The following is a 19667-nucleotide window of genomic DNA, read 5'->3' as shown; positions in this document are numbered from 1 at the left end:
GAACAACTTTGTCCCTAAAAAAGTCGGTATCCACGCATGAAGAGTTGAGATGGAGAGAATCCCGGTGTTTTTTTCTTTGGGCAAGAGGGGTATACCGGTGGCATCGGTGGTATGTCCGGTTTGTGAAAAAAGGTTGAGTCAGCGGAACATGTGACTATCTCTTGCCATTTCGCTCAAACGGTTTGGAGTGTCACAGAAACATGGTGCAAGATTCCTTCCATTTACGCATTCTCTGTCAAAGATGCATTGGAACATCATAGACACTCATTGCTATCTAGTCGAAAGGCGAAGGTGTTTCATGCGGTATGTCTTACTACGATTTGGTGTTTATGGAGAGTGAGGAATGCGGTGGTGTTTGAATGGAAACCGGTTAACTTGATTAACGTGATCGGTGAAATCAAGGTCCTAAGTTAATTGTGGGGATAGGGGGAAAATCCCAACGCTAACATGGGAAAGGTGGTGCGGGTTCACGTTTACTATGTAAAAGGTGTGTCTCCTAGGTGTTTTTTCACTTGTAACATGTGATTTGTTACGAGTACCTTGCTTGTAACGTTTCTTCTTTCTAGTTATAAAATTTTATTTTGTTGGCTGTTAAAAAAAAAAAAATTAACGCAATCCATTCATTTTACTGACTTAACTATGTTAATGTGTGATTATCGAAACCTGAGGGGTCCTTAATAGAAATACGAAACTTGAGGGGCCCTTAAGAGTACTTTCCACAAAAGTACCTGTACTGTACGTGTCACCAGTCCAGAGGCGGCTCGTAATATCTCACAAATCCAAGGGCATTTCTAGTAAAATCCCAATAAAGCAAAAGGTAACTCGGTAAAAGACCCCTCATCACGTGGCAGTCTAATCCAGTTTCCAACACCCATCTTATCTTTACAATACAAAACCAAATCAACGGCTAAGATCAAATCCAATCGTCAATAAATTCCACCCTAACCAGTCTCTTGAACCACTCCATCTTGATTCTTTCTGTGATCAAATCCTATAAATAAACTTCTCTTCGTTCGTTAATACAAGAGCCATGAGCTTACTTGACCAGCTCTGGGACGATACACTCGCCGGACCTCGGCCGGATAAAGGCCTCGGAAAGCTCCGTAAACAGTCCACTTTTAGTTTCCGCTCATCGGACTCCGGCAAGGGTAAGCTGTTGCCCGCCGCTATTCAACTGCAAATTTCATAACCTAATGTGTTAATTAAAACTATAAAATCGTTTAATAAATCGAATTATTAGATTATTATTCCTCATAGCACTGCTAACTGTAATTTTTAGGTTTTTTTTTAATAATTTTCTCGCCAATATAGGCTGTTATCATTACTGCAAATTTCATGAACTAATATGTTATAATCGTAATGAAATCGGATTATATTAATAATAGTAGCTCAACTCCTTTGCTAACTGGGATTTTTAGACGTTCAAAAAAAAAAAAAAACTGTGATTTTTAGGTTAATTTTTTCATAATTTTGGTTATAATCGTGATGATCTAAATGAACTAATGTGGACAGTATTTTGATTATTGTTTTAAGATCCGGAAACGTAGGGTTTATAATTTGTGATTTGATCTGTGAATCAGATTCGGCGCCGGTGACGAATATTCCGGCAGAGGATCCTGCCATGAGAGTGACACGGAGTATCATGATTGTGAAACCGGAAAGGACACAGAGCGATACGCCGCCGGCGTCTCCGGCCGGATCTACACCGCCGGTGTCTCCTTTCCCCGGTAAGCCTCGCGTTTATTTATAATATAATATAATTATTATTATGTCAGGTTAATTAATATCCTCCTATCTACCACCAATTAATTGAATATTAAACTATCAGGGTTTGTATTTTTGTAAGTAAAATTCATTCTGATCAGTTGAGTATTATAAAACAATGAAATACAAACCTAGATATTTAATAGGCATGTGGGCTGATAATAAATGGTAAACGTAGCTAATATTCAATAATTACGCGTTGGTCTTATTTTGGTGATTGGTCAGGAGGCAGATCAGAGGCGTTTAGGTTTCGGAGGAAATCGACGTCGGACAGTTACGACAAGGCAAGAGGGTTTGGAGGCCGAAGCCCTCGTGCTCCTTACGACGTGTGAAATGTGATGTAATGGAGCCTCTAATAGTCTAAGCGTGTGTTGAGAGGAGAGTCTGTGTTTTGTGTATGGATAGTGCATGTAAATATCTGTGTGCGTGTGTGATATATGGTTTGGAGTTTGGTGAAGTAGTTTTAGGGTTTTGTGTTATTCGAAACCTTTGTATGCTTGTAGGGCTTTCTTTGACTCGTTAAGAGAAACATGACTTTGTAGCTTCAGTTGGTATGCATGTAATCAAGTTAGTAAATGATATGAATCAAGTAGTTTGTACCGTAGGAGATAATTACTCATCAGGCATAATTATGAACGATAGGTAAATCAATGTGCTATAGTCCTTTGGTTCACCAATCAAAATGCGCTAAAGTGTGAATATGGTAGATGGATGTGACGCACCACCAACACAATACAATCAATCCTAATACATATCCCATCCCGATGGAAGGACACACCACGACTTCTAATACTATCATGGTTGATGCTGGAAAGATACACGACGACTTCTAATACGATCATAGTTGATGCCACGTCAGCTATCACCAAGTTATGCCTGTGGAATCTCATAAATGTAGCATGCTTGAGTATCAAAGTTGGGAGTTATACAGTAGGGAGTTATACAGTATTAGCTTAGAGCTTCACTATGACAATCATGTAGCCACTATCTTTAAGCTAATCAAGAATTTAACATGTACACTAAAACTATCTTGGATTATCTATTTTGTTAGTGAAAAAGTGGCACACAAGAAGCTCCAACTTTTGTCCTCTCAATGAATAATCATCTTGTTAGGATTAACGCACATACGAACAGAACATAAAAACGTAAGCAATAAACGAATATGAGGAATTAACGTGGTTTGGTGAAAACTGACATACGTCAACGGATGACAACTATGTTTTCTTTATTGAGTGATAAAACGGTTAAAAGTACATAACGCGGTATATATATAGACTAATCTAAGGTTTTTATCTTATTAAACAAAAAATCTAAATAGGGTTGGGCTTTGGCCTGACCGCCCGTGCTCGTTGTGTGACATTTGTCAAGTTTGTTTTGTATTTGAATTTGGATTTGTATTCGTTAACCCGACCGTTGGGTTGTTTCGATGTTTTTCTTATTATTCATTAATAAATTATATTCTCGATGATTCAAATACATTATTGGTTCACTTTCTATTATTTTCAGCTATTAACGAGACTCTGAAGGTTAATATTCTTTACTTAACCGATTTCCGAACTACACGGGCTTATTAGGTAAATATCCAAACTTAATAACTATCAATCCCTTAATATCAATTCCATAGTTCAAGGTTAAGTTTGTAAATATAATTATAAATCAGTATTTAAAGGTAATCGAAACCTGAGGGGTTATTTTGTAAATATGATTTAAAAATGATAATATAATAATAATAACAACAATATACCCCCCCCCCCCACACCTTCCCCTCTCCACGGTTTCCCCGCGAAGAATCTAGCCGGTGGCGAGGATTTCCGGCGACCTTAAAAAAAACCAAAAATGCCAAATTAACGATCAATAACTATTCCAACGTATATCTCCATTAACGAATAACATTAAACTACCTTTAAAACATATTTTAACAATCAAATAGACCTAACGACCGGATTTACATTGAAACGCAATAACATCAAATTAATCATCCAATGGCTTGATTTAAGCTATAAATAGGCTTCTAATCGTCCTCTCAACCTGTCCCTAACATCAAAGTACACTTGCAAACACTCTGTAATACGAATTTTGAGCTTTAAAGTTATTTTCCGACGAAACTCCGTTCACAACCAAAAAAGAACAAATCTGGGTAATTTTTATATGTTTTTGCATCGTTTCTTATAGCTAATCAAAACCCCTAACATTAATCAGTCAACCATGGAACAAATTAAAGGAATTAGATTGCTAGGGTTTCTAAGTGTAGAAGATGAGTATGAATTTATATAGTTATATTGATATTTTCATTCTAAACACAAATTGATAATCTGTTCCACTAGTTAGAGCGCTTGACTGCGAACACAAGGACCCGGGTTTGAAACCCAGGTCGGACCATTATTTTTTTACACTTTTTTTAACCTGTTTCTATTAAAATAAAAATCAACTAAATTAATTAAAAATCATAATAAATCAAATAAAATCTATTTAAACCAAATAAAATTTTTATTAATTAATATAAATTATTTTTCACCATTTACTATATAAAAACCAATTTTCAAACCCGTTAACCCTCTAATTTTAAGTCGTTCGTTATCGTAAACCGTTAAACTTTAATTACTTAGTTTATTACGTTAAACTGTTAAAATTAGTTTTAGCTCGTAAACGTTAAACCGAGTCTTACAAATATCATTTCTCATATTTCCGATATCTTATCAAATAATATTAAAATAATATTAAACCGCTAAAATTCCGTTGAAACATAAAATACTATTAAAATAATCAAATACTTTAAAATTAGTAAAACTTATAATAAAAGAATAATTAATTCCCAATAAAATTTATACAATAATTAACCTTAATAATTGTCGTTAAATTTTTGTATATTATTTTATTTATAGTTCACGAGGTTCAACCATTTCGAATTCTTTGACGCATTTTCGGCCTTTTTCTTTATTTACGCTTCATATCTAAGGTGAGTTTCTTACACCCCTTTTTAACGCTTTTATACTTTTAGGGGTAGCATGTATATCGTATTCAAATGCCTACTTACTTATTCATTACAAAACTACAATTCGCATTATGAACTTGTGTGTTTATTTGCTTATGTGCGTTGTGCTGTTATCCAAGTACGTTGGTTGTTACTATATGGAAAGGACTTTGCGTGCGTTGTACGATTACCCGAGTAAATTGGTTGTTACCAATTGGAAAGGACTTTACTTGCGTCGTTACACAAGTTCATAGAACTATATGGTTTTTATGTATGTATTAAAACTATGTGATTCTCACCAACATATAGTTGACCATTTATTTTATATGCATGCTACAGGTACTATTATTAGATGTTGGAGTGACGAAGATTCTAGATTTAAGTTATCAACAATAAACAACACGTTATATTATTTGCATTCCTTTATTTGAATGTATTTCCTTGAACCAACATGTGTACTTGAGATTTTAAATAAATTAATGATAATATTGTCACATAATAGTGTCATGTGTGTTTGAACAATCTGTACATCACACTCGGACGTTTCCGCTTAAGCCGTGGTGTTACACGTCGCCTCTTTTGACTTCAAATAATAAACCAGGTCAAATAAGGCCTATGAAACCAACAATCTCCCACTCAGAGGCCTTGAATACTCTTGTTTGTGCTCTTGATCGTACTTCTGTAATATGAACAATAAACATCTTCTAGTTGTCACTGCCTTCTCGTCAATTGACTTGAAGGCCCGTTTAAGCTCCCCCGAGCTCCAACATGTCAATCATGACTAAACCTGCCGTTGACTCATTCTCTGTCCCTACCAATTCCCACCAAAACAAACTATCGGATCCAGAGATATCCTGAGTATAAACACTCTCCATATCTAGCTAATAATCTATCAGGGGGAATTTTTCAGTTGGAATATTGGTTTTCTTGATCCACTGTCGACTTGGAACTGTAATTGAAACACGATCTGTGCTCCAACCTATGCCTAATTTAGCCTTCTTGGCTCGTTCATCCTGGATATTCACTTTGGCTCTAGGTTTGTTACTTGCAAAACGAGCCCTCTTCTATCCACAAGATTCTGTGAACCGAACTTTGTCTTTCAATGGAACTAGATCAATTCCTTCTGGTGATACGTCAACTATATACAACGAACCTATTTTCTTGCCACGAGCCAACACGATATTCCCTTTGACTACCTTCCCCTACCCATTCCTGGCTAACATCGTACCCCTGGTTATCCAACTGCCCGACTGAAATCAAACGTTTCTTCAAACTTGGAATAACCCTAACGTCTTTCAAAGTCCAAGAAGTACCAACTGAAGTTATCAAATCAATATCTCCCATACTCGTAACATCTAGAATATTATCATTCGATAGTCGAACCTTTCCAAAATCCCTAAACTTTAGATTCATCGTTTAACTACGGCGGGTGGCATGAAACGATACACCAGAATCCATCACCCAAGCATCAACGTTACTCTCAACACAGCAAAGAAAAAGCTTCTTCTGTATCATCTTTTGTAACGTTCACTTCTTTCTTACCTTTTGGACACTAATTCTTAAAGTGTCCCGTCTCTTTAAAACTACAACGTACAATATATTTACGATTCTTACACGGACTCTTCTTCCCGCTCCCATTTCCTCATTCCATTCCCCTACCTATTATCCTAGAGTCAAGTCCCGAATCCCATCAAAAGTAATTTTTTTAGACGAACTACAAACCGCAGTCACTATTTGAAACCAACTGTTAGGCAAAGAGGATAGTAGCAATAAGCCTTGATCTTCAACATCAAACTTAATGTCAACTGACACTAAGCGGGATATGATTGAATTAAGATTATTAATATCGCATTGTAACTAACCCTACGTCTTTCATTCTTATTGTCACTAGCACTCAAATCAAATAGACCTTATTCGCTGCTCAAGGCTTCTCAATCATGTTAGATTGCGCCTACATCATACCACATGATGTGGTTTCCTTCATGATGTTAAATGCCATGTCTGCAGACAATGACAGAGTAATACAAGCCTATCCTTCTTGTCTAACTTCTTCCAATCTGCTTCTGACGAATTTTCTGGTTTTTTCATCCTCAAGAACTACATCTAAGTTCTTCTGACAAAGTAGCGCTTCAATCTGTATCTTCCACCAACCAAACTTTTGTCAGTTAATGTGCTAAAAATAGTTAGATAATTTATTAACTAAAATATGATAATCTAGACACTAAGTAATAATTTTAGACTCTTAATTTAACTAAACTAATAATCGGAAAGTGTACCGGTCGACTCTAGTGCAGATAAGTAAGTCTGGATATCGAACCCATGAGACTCTTTTAATTATGTAAACTAGCTAAATTAGACTCAACTACAGACACGACTATTTATTTTATTATTATTTTGAGGGGGAGGGGGTTTACTAAAATACTAATTTTAAACTAATTAATAAAACTAATGACGACTCGACTTAGAACTTGGACTTAATTCAGATGATGATGGGAAAACCACCTAGGTTATAATCCCTAAAATTTCAGCTATCAATTAATAGGAAAAATGATTTGTTATGGAACTGTGATCATAAAGTGATCACTTAAAGAAAACCCGAACATGACCGCTGACCCTTCTCAATAAGACACCTATGAATTTCTATTAAGTTATTAAAACACCAGTTTTGATATTAGACTTCCTTATGGTTATCTAATTCACTATGAACAAGTACCTTTAAACGAAATCTACCTTACAATGCGGAAATCAAAGGTAGTTTAATAAATTCATTCGACATTAATAGACAAAGCTGAAAAAATCAAACCTAGACGTACGCCTTACGAAGAACTAAATCTAGCAATCTTAATCAACAAAGATCTATCAAATAATCCACCACCTTACAACTTGTAAGTGCACGGATTTGGTGTCCGCAGCTGTTCGAATAGGATAGGGGTAGTTTAGTCTTTACACGAATATGATGGATACTCTTCTTGCAAAATTTGGTGATATATTTTCCGGTCGACTTTTCACACATATCGAGGGGCCGAGGGGGAGTAACCGATTAAGTTAACGAGAATTTTATTGAAGATTTTCGAAGTATTGTTCAAGACCTTGCCAAATTAATCAAGAAATGGGGGAGATAAAACTTTCAAAGAGCTTATTCGATTGGTATCTTCCTATGTTTGCAAGGATTTCTTGAAAAATTACTGCAATCCGGGTGGTAATTCATGATTGCAAAGCTATGTTTGACCGAGTTCAAGACTGTGTTTGTTCTTAGATTGTGGATTGATTTGTTCGAGATTGAAACCTGACTATGTGGGATACGAGTGTCTGCCCGATTACTTCTTTTTGAGGGACTTTGATCCTGACTATGTTGGCTACGAGTATTTGGAGGATTGCTTCTGTTGAAGGGGACAATTATTGAATGGGTTGATTTTATTGAGGAATAGATATGGGTCTTATTATTGGATTGAAGAATCTGATAGTTCGGAATTGATTAACAAAGGTTGGAACTTTGAATCATATGCCCAAAACAGTAGTGCATCCAAGAGTATTGGTTGCTGAAGAGCTTCAAAGAGTGATATTTTGGGATAGACGTTATCGAGAGAGTGAAGACCGTAGTGAAAGATGCTGAATGATCGTGGTATTCATGAAGATGTGTGACGAGGTTAAACGTAAAAATATATTTGCTTTACCGGGGCGACAGATAGCCGATGTCTTGCTGCTAATTGATTCTTTAGATCGAAGCATATTATATACCTGTTGGATGATCAGAATGATCACATGGAGATGCTTATTTGAGGGGGAGATCTGATACGAGTAGCTACAAGTTGTTGGTTTGATTACAAAGAGTTATATTTTGTCTGTTTGCACAAGCCCGAGAATCATCAGCCAAGGGGGAGGTTGGTATTACGGCTGATGATATGCAGTTAAAGTATTAACGGTTAAAGTATTCAACGTTAATGTATTCGTCGCTAAAGTATTGGATGCTAAAGTATTTGAAAGCATTCGACAGCTACGGATAAGGGGAGTTTGTAAGTGCACGGATTTGGTGTCTGCGGCTGTTCGAATAGGATAGGGGTAGTTTAGTCTTTACACTTAATGTATAAAGGCTCATTCGCTAAGAATGTTTAGCGATGAGGCCTGATTCGTTAAAGACTAGGGCCATTCATTAATGTATGAGCCCATTCGTTACTACAGTGTAACGAATGGATTTTTATCTGTTAAAGTATACCCATTTGCTAAGGGTGTTTAGCGAATGGGCTATGGAAAGACCTCATTCGTTAGGAATGTTAACGAATGAGAGGTCTCATTCGTTAATACAGAATAACGAAAGAGACAAGCCTATAAATAGGACTTCCATAGTTAGAATGCAGAGAACTCTGTGCCATATTTATGTTTATGTACCGTTACCATGCCGGATTCTCTCTAGACCTCCTAATGTATTCCTCCATCATAATGTATCTTCATGTAAAGTATTGATCATCAATAAAGTATTCCTTAATGTATAAACACGAGCTTAACGTATCGATTTATGACTAGTTCCTGGCTCGAATAGCGTTTTCTCACAGCTATTTAGATTAGTAGCACACTTAGGTCTACTTGATTAATTATTATTGTTTCTATGGTTTTAATGCATATCAACCGCAAACTAGTCAAAAACACACAGTAGATGACCTAAGAGAATCCTATTATATGACTGACAATCACCAAGGAATCTGTGAAACAATAAAACTCACTAAACAAAACCAAGCACACATATGCATCGAATAAATAATATTAAACTCTTTACTGATTCATAAAACCATAACGAAAAGCAAATCCACTCAAAATCAAATATCAATGATCATTCCTAGGCAATCTATATTGTTTTGCCTAGCGTCTTAATATCAAACAAAACAAATAAAATAGAATTTTATAATGAAAATTAGATAAAGACGATATATTAGGGTGACAAAACCCGTAGTCTTTGATCTTTTGTTGGTAGCTCCTCACCGTATGATTCTAGGCCTTCAAACGCTTCAAAAACTTCAATCCTGACTTGAATTTTCGACCTTGACGGCTCCTGCTTCGTCTGATTATGAGAGGTTTAAGGTTAATGACGTTTATATAGGTGATTTAGGTTCAAAACCCGTCCAAAATTCGGAACTTTCTGTAAAATAGGCCTCGTCGCGGCGCTCGACGAGGGATAGGGCTTCTTGCCGCATAGCGTGGGGAGAAAACACAAGGTTGCCCACCCAAGGGCATCGCTCTGCGTGGCGAGACCCCACTTGGGTGGCCGCACAGTGTGGGGAGCTCAAACAGCCCGGTTATTTTGCTGGTTGGACCGGTTTTCTTTTTGGCTCGACCGGTTCTTCGTTTAAACTTGTTTCCTTCTCGTTTTTTCTTTCTTTTAACCATTTTAACAACCAAAACCTACCAACATTAAAAGGTTAGTCGTATACAAATTCTAAATGAAAACTAATTAAAAACTAATAAAATACTATATAAAAATACAAGGAAAATATATATATTTATCATTATATCAAATATCCCCACACTTACTCTTTTTTCGTCCCGAAAAAAACTTATGCTTTGGAATAAAAATGGAAAGTACGGCTTTAAGAGCATATACGTTATTTTAAAGCTTAAGAAAAACGCAAAAACCACGATCACCGATATTGTTGTCCATTTAAACTCGTGCTCTGATTTATACCGTAACAAGTAGGATCCAACAATCTCATTATTTTATATAATCTAGTGGAACCCACAGTCAAGACCCGTTTTATTTTAGTTCTTACCAGACCAAGCTATCCCAACTTGACTTAAACCTCATAATTAGCAGATCAGAACTTTGATGCACTTTTTATGAATAATTAAGACGATCAAGGGTACTGTTTATCCACCTAAATTTAAACATCAAATTAGTCTACCAAAGCAGTCATTCGATATGATTAAGGTATATTAATTCAACTAGCTAGCTAGTGCTCCATACTTAAATTTAGCTAGTGATTTTACAAGTTTTCATCTGTTGATTTACATACGTCGTGTCTCTAGTTGATCATGTTCTTAATTGTATGGACGCAAGTAAGAGGACCACGTATGATTGACAGTGGAATGATCACTGGATTATATAGATTTTACTTCACTGTAATTGATGTAATTGAGTGTGATGGCAGTAAACCGCATGTTTCATGCTTAAAAACTTCTAATTTTTTTAAATATCCGAAGATACCCAGATGATAAACTGTAAAAATGCCCGTGGTCTCGGGACCCGAGGCATCCCATCAATACAAGAATTAAGGTTATAAAATCATACGCCTATGAAGTCTTAACCATTAAAGCTAGAAATGCACGATTTAGTATATGTCACCAACAACTAAGCATACTATAATGTTAAACCTACCCAAGCATCGTATAATAGCGTATTTAATTTCTTTAAAATTTATAACTTTTCTACAATCAAACTAAAAATGAGGATTCAGTATGACCCGACCTTTCATCTCATATAGTCCACCGACTAACATGTTTCCCACTAAAAATCATATTTCTCGTTTATAACTAACTATCAAACTGCCCTTTCATTCTCAAGGATGAACCTGCCGACACATCCTAAGTTTAGTGCGCTTTCTTTTAAAATTATCATTTTATTATTAGTAGTTTGAAAAACCAATTTCCAATAATTATCATCATCTTCCATTTTTAGTGCAAAAATCTATATTCAAGGGACATTTTTCGAAACTATTTTTTTTTTCATTTTTTATTCAATTTATATATATATATATAAATAACAAAATTAACTACGACTCAAATATCCTATCCCCGCACTTAAATTTTGCACTGTCCTCAATGCAAGGATAAGGACGAAAAATAAAAATAAAAATAAAATAAAGTCGGACTACAAAAAACTAAAAACCTAAAAGATAAAAATAAAACAAATAAAAAATAAATAAGCTAGATAATGGAAAAGACTTAGTTGATAATATGCGCATGAAATGTGCCAAAGTTTTCTTCCAAAGCTGCCCTCCAACTTTGAACATGCTCAACAAACAATATCTCATTCTCTCACACACGAACGGAAGCGAAAAAAATTCAAAAATCCTATCTAATAATTTATTTCATCAATTAGATAGATATTATGCATTCAAAGTATTTCACAAAACCAACAGACAAATAAAACATGAATAAATAGTAGCAAATAATAAACATATACGGCTCCGCTGCTCCATCCCCACACTTGTCTTTTTCATTCTACTCTTCCTGGGAATCCCTCTTCTAGCTCACTCAATCTTTCTTCAAACCTGCAAAACTAAAAAAAAAAAAAAAAACCAAGAAAAACTACAAAAACTACGTTGGTGACCCGACAAGACTCAAAAATAAAAGTGGGATAAAAATACAAACTCTACACTTGAGTTTTCACTCAAGTCACTCTGCTGTGTGATCAACTCGACTGCCTGAGTGGAGCTTCCTCCACATCGGTATAACTTCAGTGCCCTCCAAGATACTGCATCATGATCTGACCACTCAACAATCATGTTTCTCTTCTCTCTAACTCCTCCAACCTCATCAAACTTCTGCCTACCACCACTACTCTCTATATCATACTACATTATCACTCGAGAACGCGTGACCTCTCGTTCATCCTCCACACTATTTCTGATTGAACGGAAATGATCAAGACGTGGATTTATTCTCAGAATAATAGAATCTATCGATTAAACGGGATGACATTGATCAATGAGACCATCTTTTACCACTCGGATGTCTCATGGATTTAGAAATATATTTGACACTATCACCGTCGGCTCTAAGAGTGATCTTTCCTTCAAAAACATCGATGAGTGCCCTAGCAGTACGCAAGAGTGGACAACCAAAAATGATAGGAACTCTCCCGTCGGCCTCTATATCAAGAACAAAATCAACAAGGAAAACCAAATTATCGACTTTAACGAGCAAATATTCTACGATTCCCCTAGGGTACTTCATCGATATTTCTTCAAACAAAAGGAAGTAAACATGAGAAAGAGAAGGTGGTTAGAATTGACAAAGGAATATGATTGTGATATGAAGTACTGTCCTGGTAAGCCTAATGTGGTTGCCGACTCACTAAGCCATAAGAACGAAGAAGTCATCACAGCGGTGAAGTCTTATAAATTAATCATTAATTCAGACTTCTTTAAAGACATCAGCAAGGTTCAGTCAGAAGTCCTTAGGGATGAAAGAATGATGAAAGGGAAATAATCTTTAGGCAACAAAACGAGTTGATAGATAACAATCATGGTGTAAATACTAGATTTGACCGTATGTGGATTTCACGCTATAGAGATCTCAGAGGTCGAATCCTAGATGAGGCTCATAAGTCTCGATACATGATTCATCCGAGATCCACCAAAATGTACCAAGACCTGAAGAGAGATTACCGGTGGCCGGGCATGAAGAATGAGGTAGTAGATTACGTTAGTAAATGCCTAACTTGCTTGCAATTCAAAGCTGAACATCAAAAACCGTATGGAAAGATGCATTAGAGATATCAGAATGGAAATGGAACACATCACCATGGATTTCATAACTAAGCTACCGCGTATAGCTAGAAACCACGATACCATTTAGGTGATTGTGGAACGTTTTACGAAAGTGCTCACTTTCTGCCTATACGAGAGGCTATCTCATCAGAAGTCTAATAGAGACACTTGCTTTACTTCAAGATTCTTGAAGAAGTTCCATGAATCTATGGGAACAAGACTGAACAATAGTACGACGTATCATCCCCAAATAGATAGGCGGTCTAAAAGGACTATTCAAACCCTTGAGGATATGTTGCGTGCTTGTGTGTTAGATTTTGGAGGAAGTTGGGATGGTTACTTGGAAGTGACAACGACCGATTGAGTTTAACGTCGGTGATAGCGTGATGCGTAAGGTCTCGCCTTGGAAAGGAATTATTCTTTTCAGGAAAAGACGGAAGTTGAGTCCAAGGTACATTGGACCGTTTTGGATCATAGATCGTGTTTGTGAAGTGGGTTATAAGCTTGATTTACCTGCTGAGTTGGAAGGAATTTACTCCACTTTTCATGTTTATCACCTGAGTAAATGTCTATCTGATGACACATCTTTCGTGTCATTGGAAGATATCGAAGTGAATGAGCAGTTGAACTATATTGAGCACCAGTGGAGATATGTGATAGAAAAGAGAAGAATCTTCGTTATAAAGTTATTCCCTTAGTTAAAGTGATATGGAAGCATCGCAAGGGATCAGATGCTACTTGGGAAGCCAAAGCGGACATGCACAACTTTTCCCCGAACCTGTTTAGTGATAGTTAGGTTACGGGGACGAAACCTTTTATAAGGAGAGTAGACTTGTAACATTCGAATTTAAAATAACAAATAAAAGAATTATATTGTTGGGTCGGATTTTTAATAAGAAAGATTGGAATCTTCTCAACCTCCTCAGGAAACGGCTAAGTATGGACTTCGAGCAAGCTTAGACTATCGAGCATGGTTTTACTACTTCGAGCAAGGTCTTCAGAACCATTTGTGGTTGATTCTTCTAAGTGTTAAGGCTTTGAGCAAGCTACACTTCAACGAGCAAGAGTATTCTTCTATCGAGCATGGATTGCCAATCGAGCAAACAGCTTGATCATACAAGTTTTAACCAAGTGTTACGAGCACAGGATGTTCGAGCACATGAGGGCAAGCATGGATGCAATAAGAAGATGTCATATGTTCAAAGCAAGGACTTCGAGCATGGTTCAGTTACCCGAGCAAGATTTACATCCGGGCATGCTAAAGATTGTTCAATAAGTCTCTAGACAAGACTGAAGACATCAAGAAGAATGAGCTTGCTCGATGGACTGGTTCGAGCAAAGCATGGATTAGTCAAGAGGAATGAAGCTTGATAGAGGAGAATATCTTCACTGAAGATATTCTAAGTAAAGTATGCTCGAAGACACTCATCAAGCATACCTAGCTTGGTGAGTCTGCTCTAGCAAGATACTTATCATGTTCGAAGACTCTTAAATTTGTATTTGTTTTTTTGTCTTTCATTATGTAATATTTAGGACTTCTAGAAGGAATGTCAGGGTCTATAAATAAGGTCCTAGGTTTCCATTTAGGGCACGGATAACGACGCGAAAAAAGCATTACAATAAAACATTCCAAAGAATATTCTCATGGTTTCCTCGTACCGCAGCCGCCGTCACGAAACCCTAGACATTCCATTTACTGTTTCATTGAATGATGCATTTATTACAATAAATCTTTGTCTTTGTATTTGCTTGAACTAAAAATGTATTGTTGTTTTGTTTGTTATCAAATCACACCTTCGTTTCCATCCGTTGGATATCCTGATTCCGTCAGGATATTCAATAGGCCTTTGGGTTATTGAGTCTGTGTGTTCTTGTCAACCTTTCTAAGGTTGGCACCTGATTCACGGTCTTGGCAAGTGGTATCAGAGCTTTGGAAGCTCGCTGAAGGCCACAGGACTGAAGGCTTGTGATAAAGCTTGAAACTTTACTCTGTTTGTCTGCATCAAAGTTAAGATATGCTGAAATGGAAGATCAGGAAGTTTCTACAAACAAGATTCCAAGACTTCTTGGACAAGAGAACTTTATTAAATGGAAGGTGCTCTTCGAAGCCGCTATAAACTACAATGACCCGGAACTCTGGACATCTATCACAGATGGACACTATGTTGCATCCACTGCTGCAAACAACAGTGCTACTATAAAGTTGAAAATGAAGAAAAGAGATGACAAGGCTCTGTCTATGCTGAAGCTAGGTCTATCTTGGGAAATACAGACAACTTTCAATCATCAAAAAACTGCTAAAGATATGTATGATGCAGTTATTGATATGTTTGAGGGCAATATAGAACTGAGAGACATTAAGAAGGACAGACTGAAGCAACAGCTGGACAGATTCAAGTTCAAAGATGGTGAAATATTAAAATCAGTGTTTCAAAGGTTCATGGTGATTGTGAATGATATAAGAAAAATTGACCTGCAAATCTCTTATTTTGAGCTAAACAAGAAACTTCTGTCATCTTTGTCTTGTGAATGGTATACAGCCAGCAAATTCATCAAGGAAAAGGCCAATTTTCCCAACTTTAAGTTAGATGATGTGATAGCCTTCCTCAAAGCTGTAGAACATGAGATGATTGAGAATCACATGATTAGGGAGGATAAACCCAGTTTTCCAATGAAAAATGCTCTTGTAGCACCGATGGGAAATCTCTCTGTCAAAAGTCAGCAACCAATCATTGACGAGCCTTCTGAGACAAATTCAACATGTGGTGGACAGACAAGATTCAATGTCCAGTTGATAGAAGATGATGATGCTTCAACAACAAGTGGACAGTCTCCATTTGTGCAGAACAATACAAGCCAAGGAACTGATTACCAAGCATTGTTCTTAATGTTCACTGACTCATATCATGCATTGATGGCCAAGAACCTGATCAACACAAGCATTGTGTAGGAAGACCTTGAGCAAATTGATGCTGATGACTTAGAAGATATGGACATCAAATGGCAGGCATCCATGTTAGCTGTGAGAAGCAAGAGGCTATTCAACAGAACAGGAAGATCAAGCTTCAATGGACCCAATGATAGAATAGGTTTTAACAAATCAAAAGCCATCTGCTACAACTGTCAACAACCTGTACACTTCGCCAGAGAATGCGATATGCCTAAGCAAGTGGGAAATCAAGTGAATCAAAATTAGTTTTACTAGAACCAGAATCAAAACTTCCAGCATCAGAGAAATCAGATCACCAATCAAAACCCCTATCAGAACCATAATAGACCCCAGCAGCAACCTTTTCAGCCTCAAAGAAATACTCAACTACAGATTCACAATAACCAGAACAGAGTCAATCAAAATAATGTGAATCGGGTTAGAGATCAAGGGAATTTTGCAGTGCCAGGGTACCTCAAGATGGGGAGTTTGACTTGAGTAACCATGCATCAGAGATGGAAAAAGAAAATGTTGCTTTCATGGCCAAGGTGTAGGACAAACCAGAATCTTCAAATGCACAGGTACATTCTGACATCTCTATTTTTGATCTTCTATTAACAATTGATGAGCTTAATTAGGAAATTGGAAAGTGGAAGAAAAGAAGCTTTTCTGAATGTGTATGAGACCAGTGAAGCAACCTATGAAAACCAAATCAAGGGCTTAGAAGAAGACTGCATGCAAGGATACATAACTCAATCAAGAATGACAGTTGAGATTGGGGGATTGAAGAAGATGTATACAGATGAGAAACTTAAGAATGCTGAACTGATAATTCAAATGGATTTCCTGAAGAACTTAGTGTCTACTGGAAACATAGTTGGATTTGAAGACAAAATGACAGATGAAGAGAAGTACAAGAAGGTACCACCACCTTTTTGTGATAGTTATCCACTAAGAGTAGACAAGTAGAGTAGGAATGAGTATTTAAAACAATTCAAGAATGTGTTTGAAGACAAAACTGAGTTTGTAAAGAGGTATGAAGATGTAACTATTGATGACAAGGGAGAGTTTGTGATGAAGAAGAATGAGAAACCAAAATAGAATGAGCTTGAAAAGAAAGAAGATGTGAAAAAGAAATAGAGTGAATACTCCAGTGATGGAAGTACTTGCAGCTGTGGCAGTACCAAATCATCAAAAAGTCAAGAAGAAAAAGAAGGGATCAAACAAGAAGGAAGATAACAAGATTCCAAGATTGCCTAAAATCACCCCCAAAATGAAGAAACACTATGAGAAGATGAGAAAAGAACATGAGGTATTTGACATTTGTGCTAGACCTCAATCATAGAACAGAAATGAGCAATCTTCAAGCTACTCATATGATCAACATCCTCCAATATATCCAGTTTTCTCTAATCATGAATTGTTTGATATTGGGGATGTGGATTATGTTCCTATGAGAAGATTTGCTGCTGAACCAGAAGGTAGCTCCTCAAAATCACCATCCAAATTGAAGCCAATTGTGTTTGTAAAGAGAAATATCATTTGATACCTAATGTAAATAGGCCAATTAAAATGGACTTCAACAACTCTTTATGCCCAAAGACTTCCCTAGGCTTTGACTTCCCCAAACCAAGTGACAGAATTAAAGACAAACAATTGCTTGAGGATATGGGAAGTTATGCCAAGGTATGGTGTAAAAAATGTGATGCTTATGGTCATCATACTGATTCTTGTTGGTTTGAAGAAGAAGAGTTTGTTGTGCCACATGTGGTCTGTGGTTTTGAAATGAAAGGATACAAGCATATGTATCAAAGGTAATTGAATGAAGAGAAGAGTAGCTCAAGTGATGAAGAGAAAAGATTAGTTTTGGAGAAGAAACTGAAACAAGTTCTGAAAATTAAGGATGATACAAAAGGATTAAGCAAACCTGTAAAGAACAAAAGGTCAAATGACAAAGGAAAAGCCAAAATGAGACCTGGTGTTCTTAATGGGGATGAAAAGTTCTTGATGAAATAAGGTTTTGAACCAAAAGGGTTTCAGTGGAAGACAAAGAAGGAGTTAAATGAATGGAATGACTGTGTGATTGATCAGATTGAGAACATTAAGTCACAAGTTGTGTCAGTTGGAATAGACTCAGACTCAGAAGAAGAATGTGAAGTAGTCTACGAAGATCCACGACCAATTCCACTTCCAACTCCTGATAAATCTCAATTTGAATCTGACTTGCAAACTGATACAGTTTGTGACTCAAAATCCAACTAATTCTCTTATGTTTTTGTGCAGGAACAGTCCATGAATTGCAATGATATATGGTATATGGACAGTGGTTGTTCCCGGCACATGACCTGTGAGAAGGAAGCACTTATCAATTATGAAAGAAAATATGAAGGTCCAGTTGCTTTTGGGAGTGATGATAATGGAGGGAAGATTGTTGGAAGAGGCACACTCACCAATGGCAAGGTATCCTTTGAGAATGTGCCGCATGTTGAAGGACTACAATATAATCTACTCAGCATTTCTCAAGTTTGTGACAAAGGGTACAAAGTGGCTTTCAATGATGAACACTGCCTAATCCTAAAGCTTGAATTTGTGATTCCGACTGAGATGATCATGATGATGGCTCCAAGAAATGGCACCTCTATGAGCTTAGAATGAATACTGCTACATCCAGGGGTGGTTCATGTTTTGTTACAAAAGCCACTGAAAATGAGTGTTGATACATGTTTAGCACGTATCGGTATTTATTTTGTCTGTTAATGTAATAGTCTTAGATTATAGGGGGTTTAATGTAAATAATCACATTCGCTTTTATTGTAAGGCACAGTCGTTACCCTGTAACGAATGTGTCACATTCGTATTAATGCAAGTCTCATTCGTTAACCCTGCTTAACGAATGGAACATAACGAATGAGGTCATCCCCTATATATACCCCTGTAATATATTTCCAAGGTAACAGTTCTGATTATTCCTTCTCAAGCCTCGTTACTCTATCCAAATTTACTCTCAACACACACAGTTCACACACATAACGTAATCTAGCATAATCGTATAAACTAATCGACGAATAACTCGATGTCATCGTAAGATCTAGATCCGATCAGGCTTAATCAATAAGACTAAATTGTGGCATAGGAAGATGTGTCATGTCAACTTGAAAAATATGAACAAGCTAGTGAAAGTTGAACACGTTGTTGGCCTTCCCACCAGAGAATTTAAGCTTGAAGAAAAATGCACATATTTCCTAAAGGGAAAACAACACAAATCCTCTCACAAAAGCAAATTGATAAATACCATTGATGAGGTCTTAGAACTGATTCACATGAATCTTTTTGGTCCAGCGAGTGTTCCAAGTATTGGCAAGAAACGATACTGCCTGGTGATCACAGATGACTACTCAAGATTTACTTGGGTTTACTTCATGAGTAGTAAGGATGAAACCCCTGAGCTGATCAAGACCTATGTGCTAAAGATGGAAAATCAACTTGAAAGAAAAGTTAAGGTCATTAGAAGTGATAATACGAC

General features: G+C 36.7%; 1 protein-coding gene across 1 annotated transcript; it reads left to right on the top strand.

Moving 5' to 3' along the window:
* The first annotated feature begins 1030 nt into the window (after positions 1–1030).
* LOC143545582 (dormancy-associated protein homolog 3) lies at positions 1031–2111 on the top strand. The gene is made up of 3 exons (XM_077037446.1): positions 1031–1148; positions 1581–1727; positions 1990–2111. The coding sequence occupies exons 1-3, from the start codon at positions 1031–1033 to the stop codon at positions 2094–2096; spliced, it is 372 nt and encodes a 123-aa protein (XP_076893561.1). The 3' UTR covers positions 2097–2111.
* Positions 2112–19667: the final 17556 nt, after the last annotated feature.

The sequence above is a fragment of the Bidens hawaiensis genome, unplaced genomic scaffold (genome assembly GCF_021521415.1).
Source record: "Bidens hawaiensis isolate Kalapana, Puna unplaced genomic scaffold, B.hawaiensis_p1.1 tig00013983_1, whole genome shotgun sequence".
Taxonomy (NCBI): domain Eukaryota; kingdom Viridiplantae; phylum Streptophyta; class Magnoliopsida; order Asterales; family Asteraceae; genus Bidens; species Bidens hawaiensis.
Note: the sequence above shows the minus strand (reverse complement) of the source record. Positions and strands in the feature narration are given on the sequence as shown.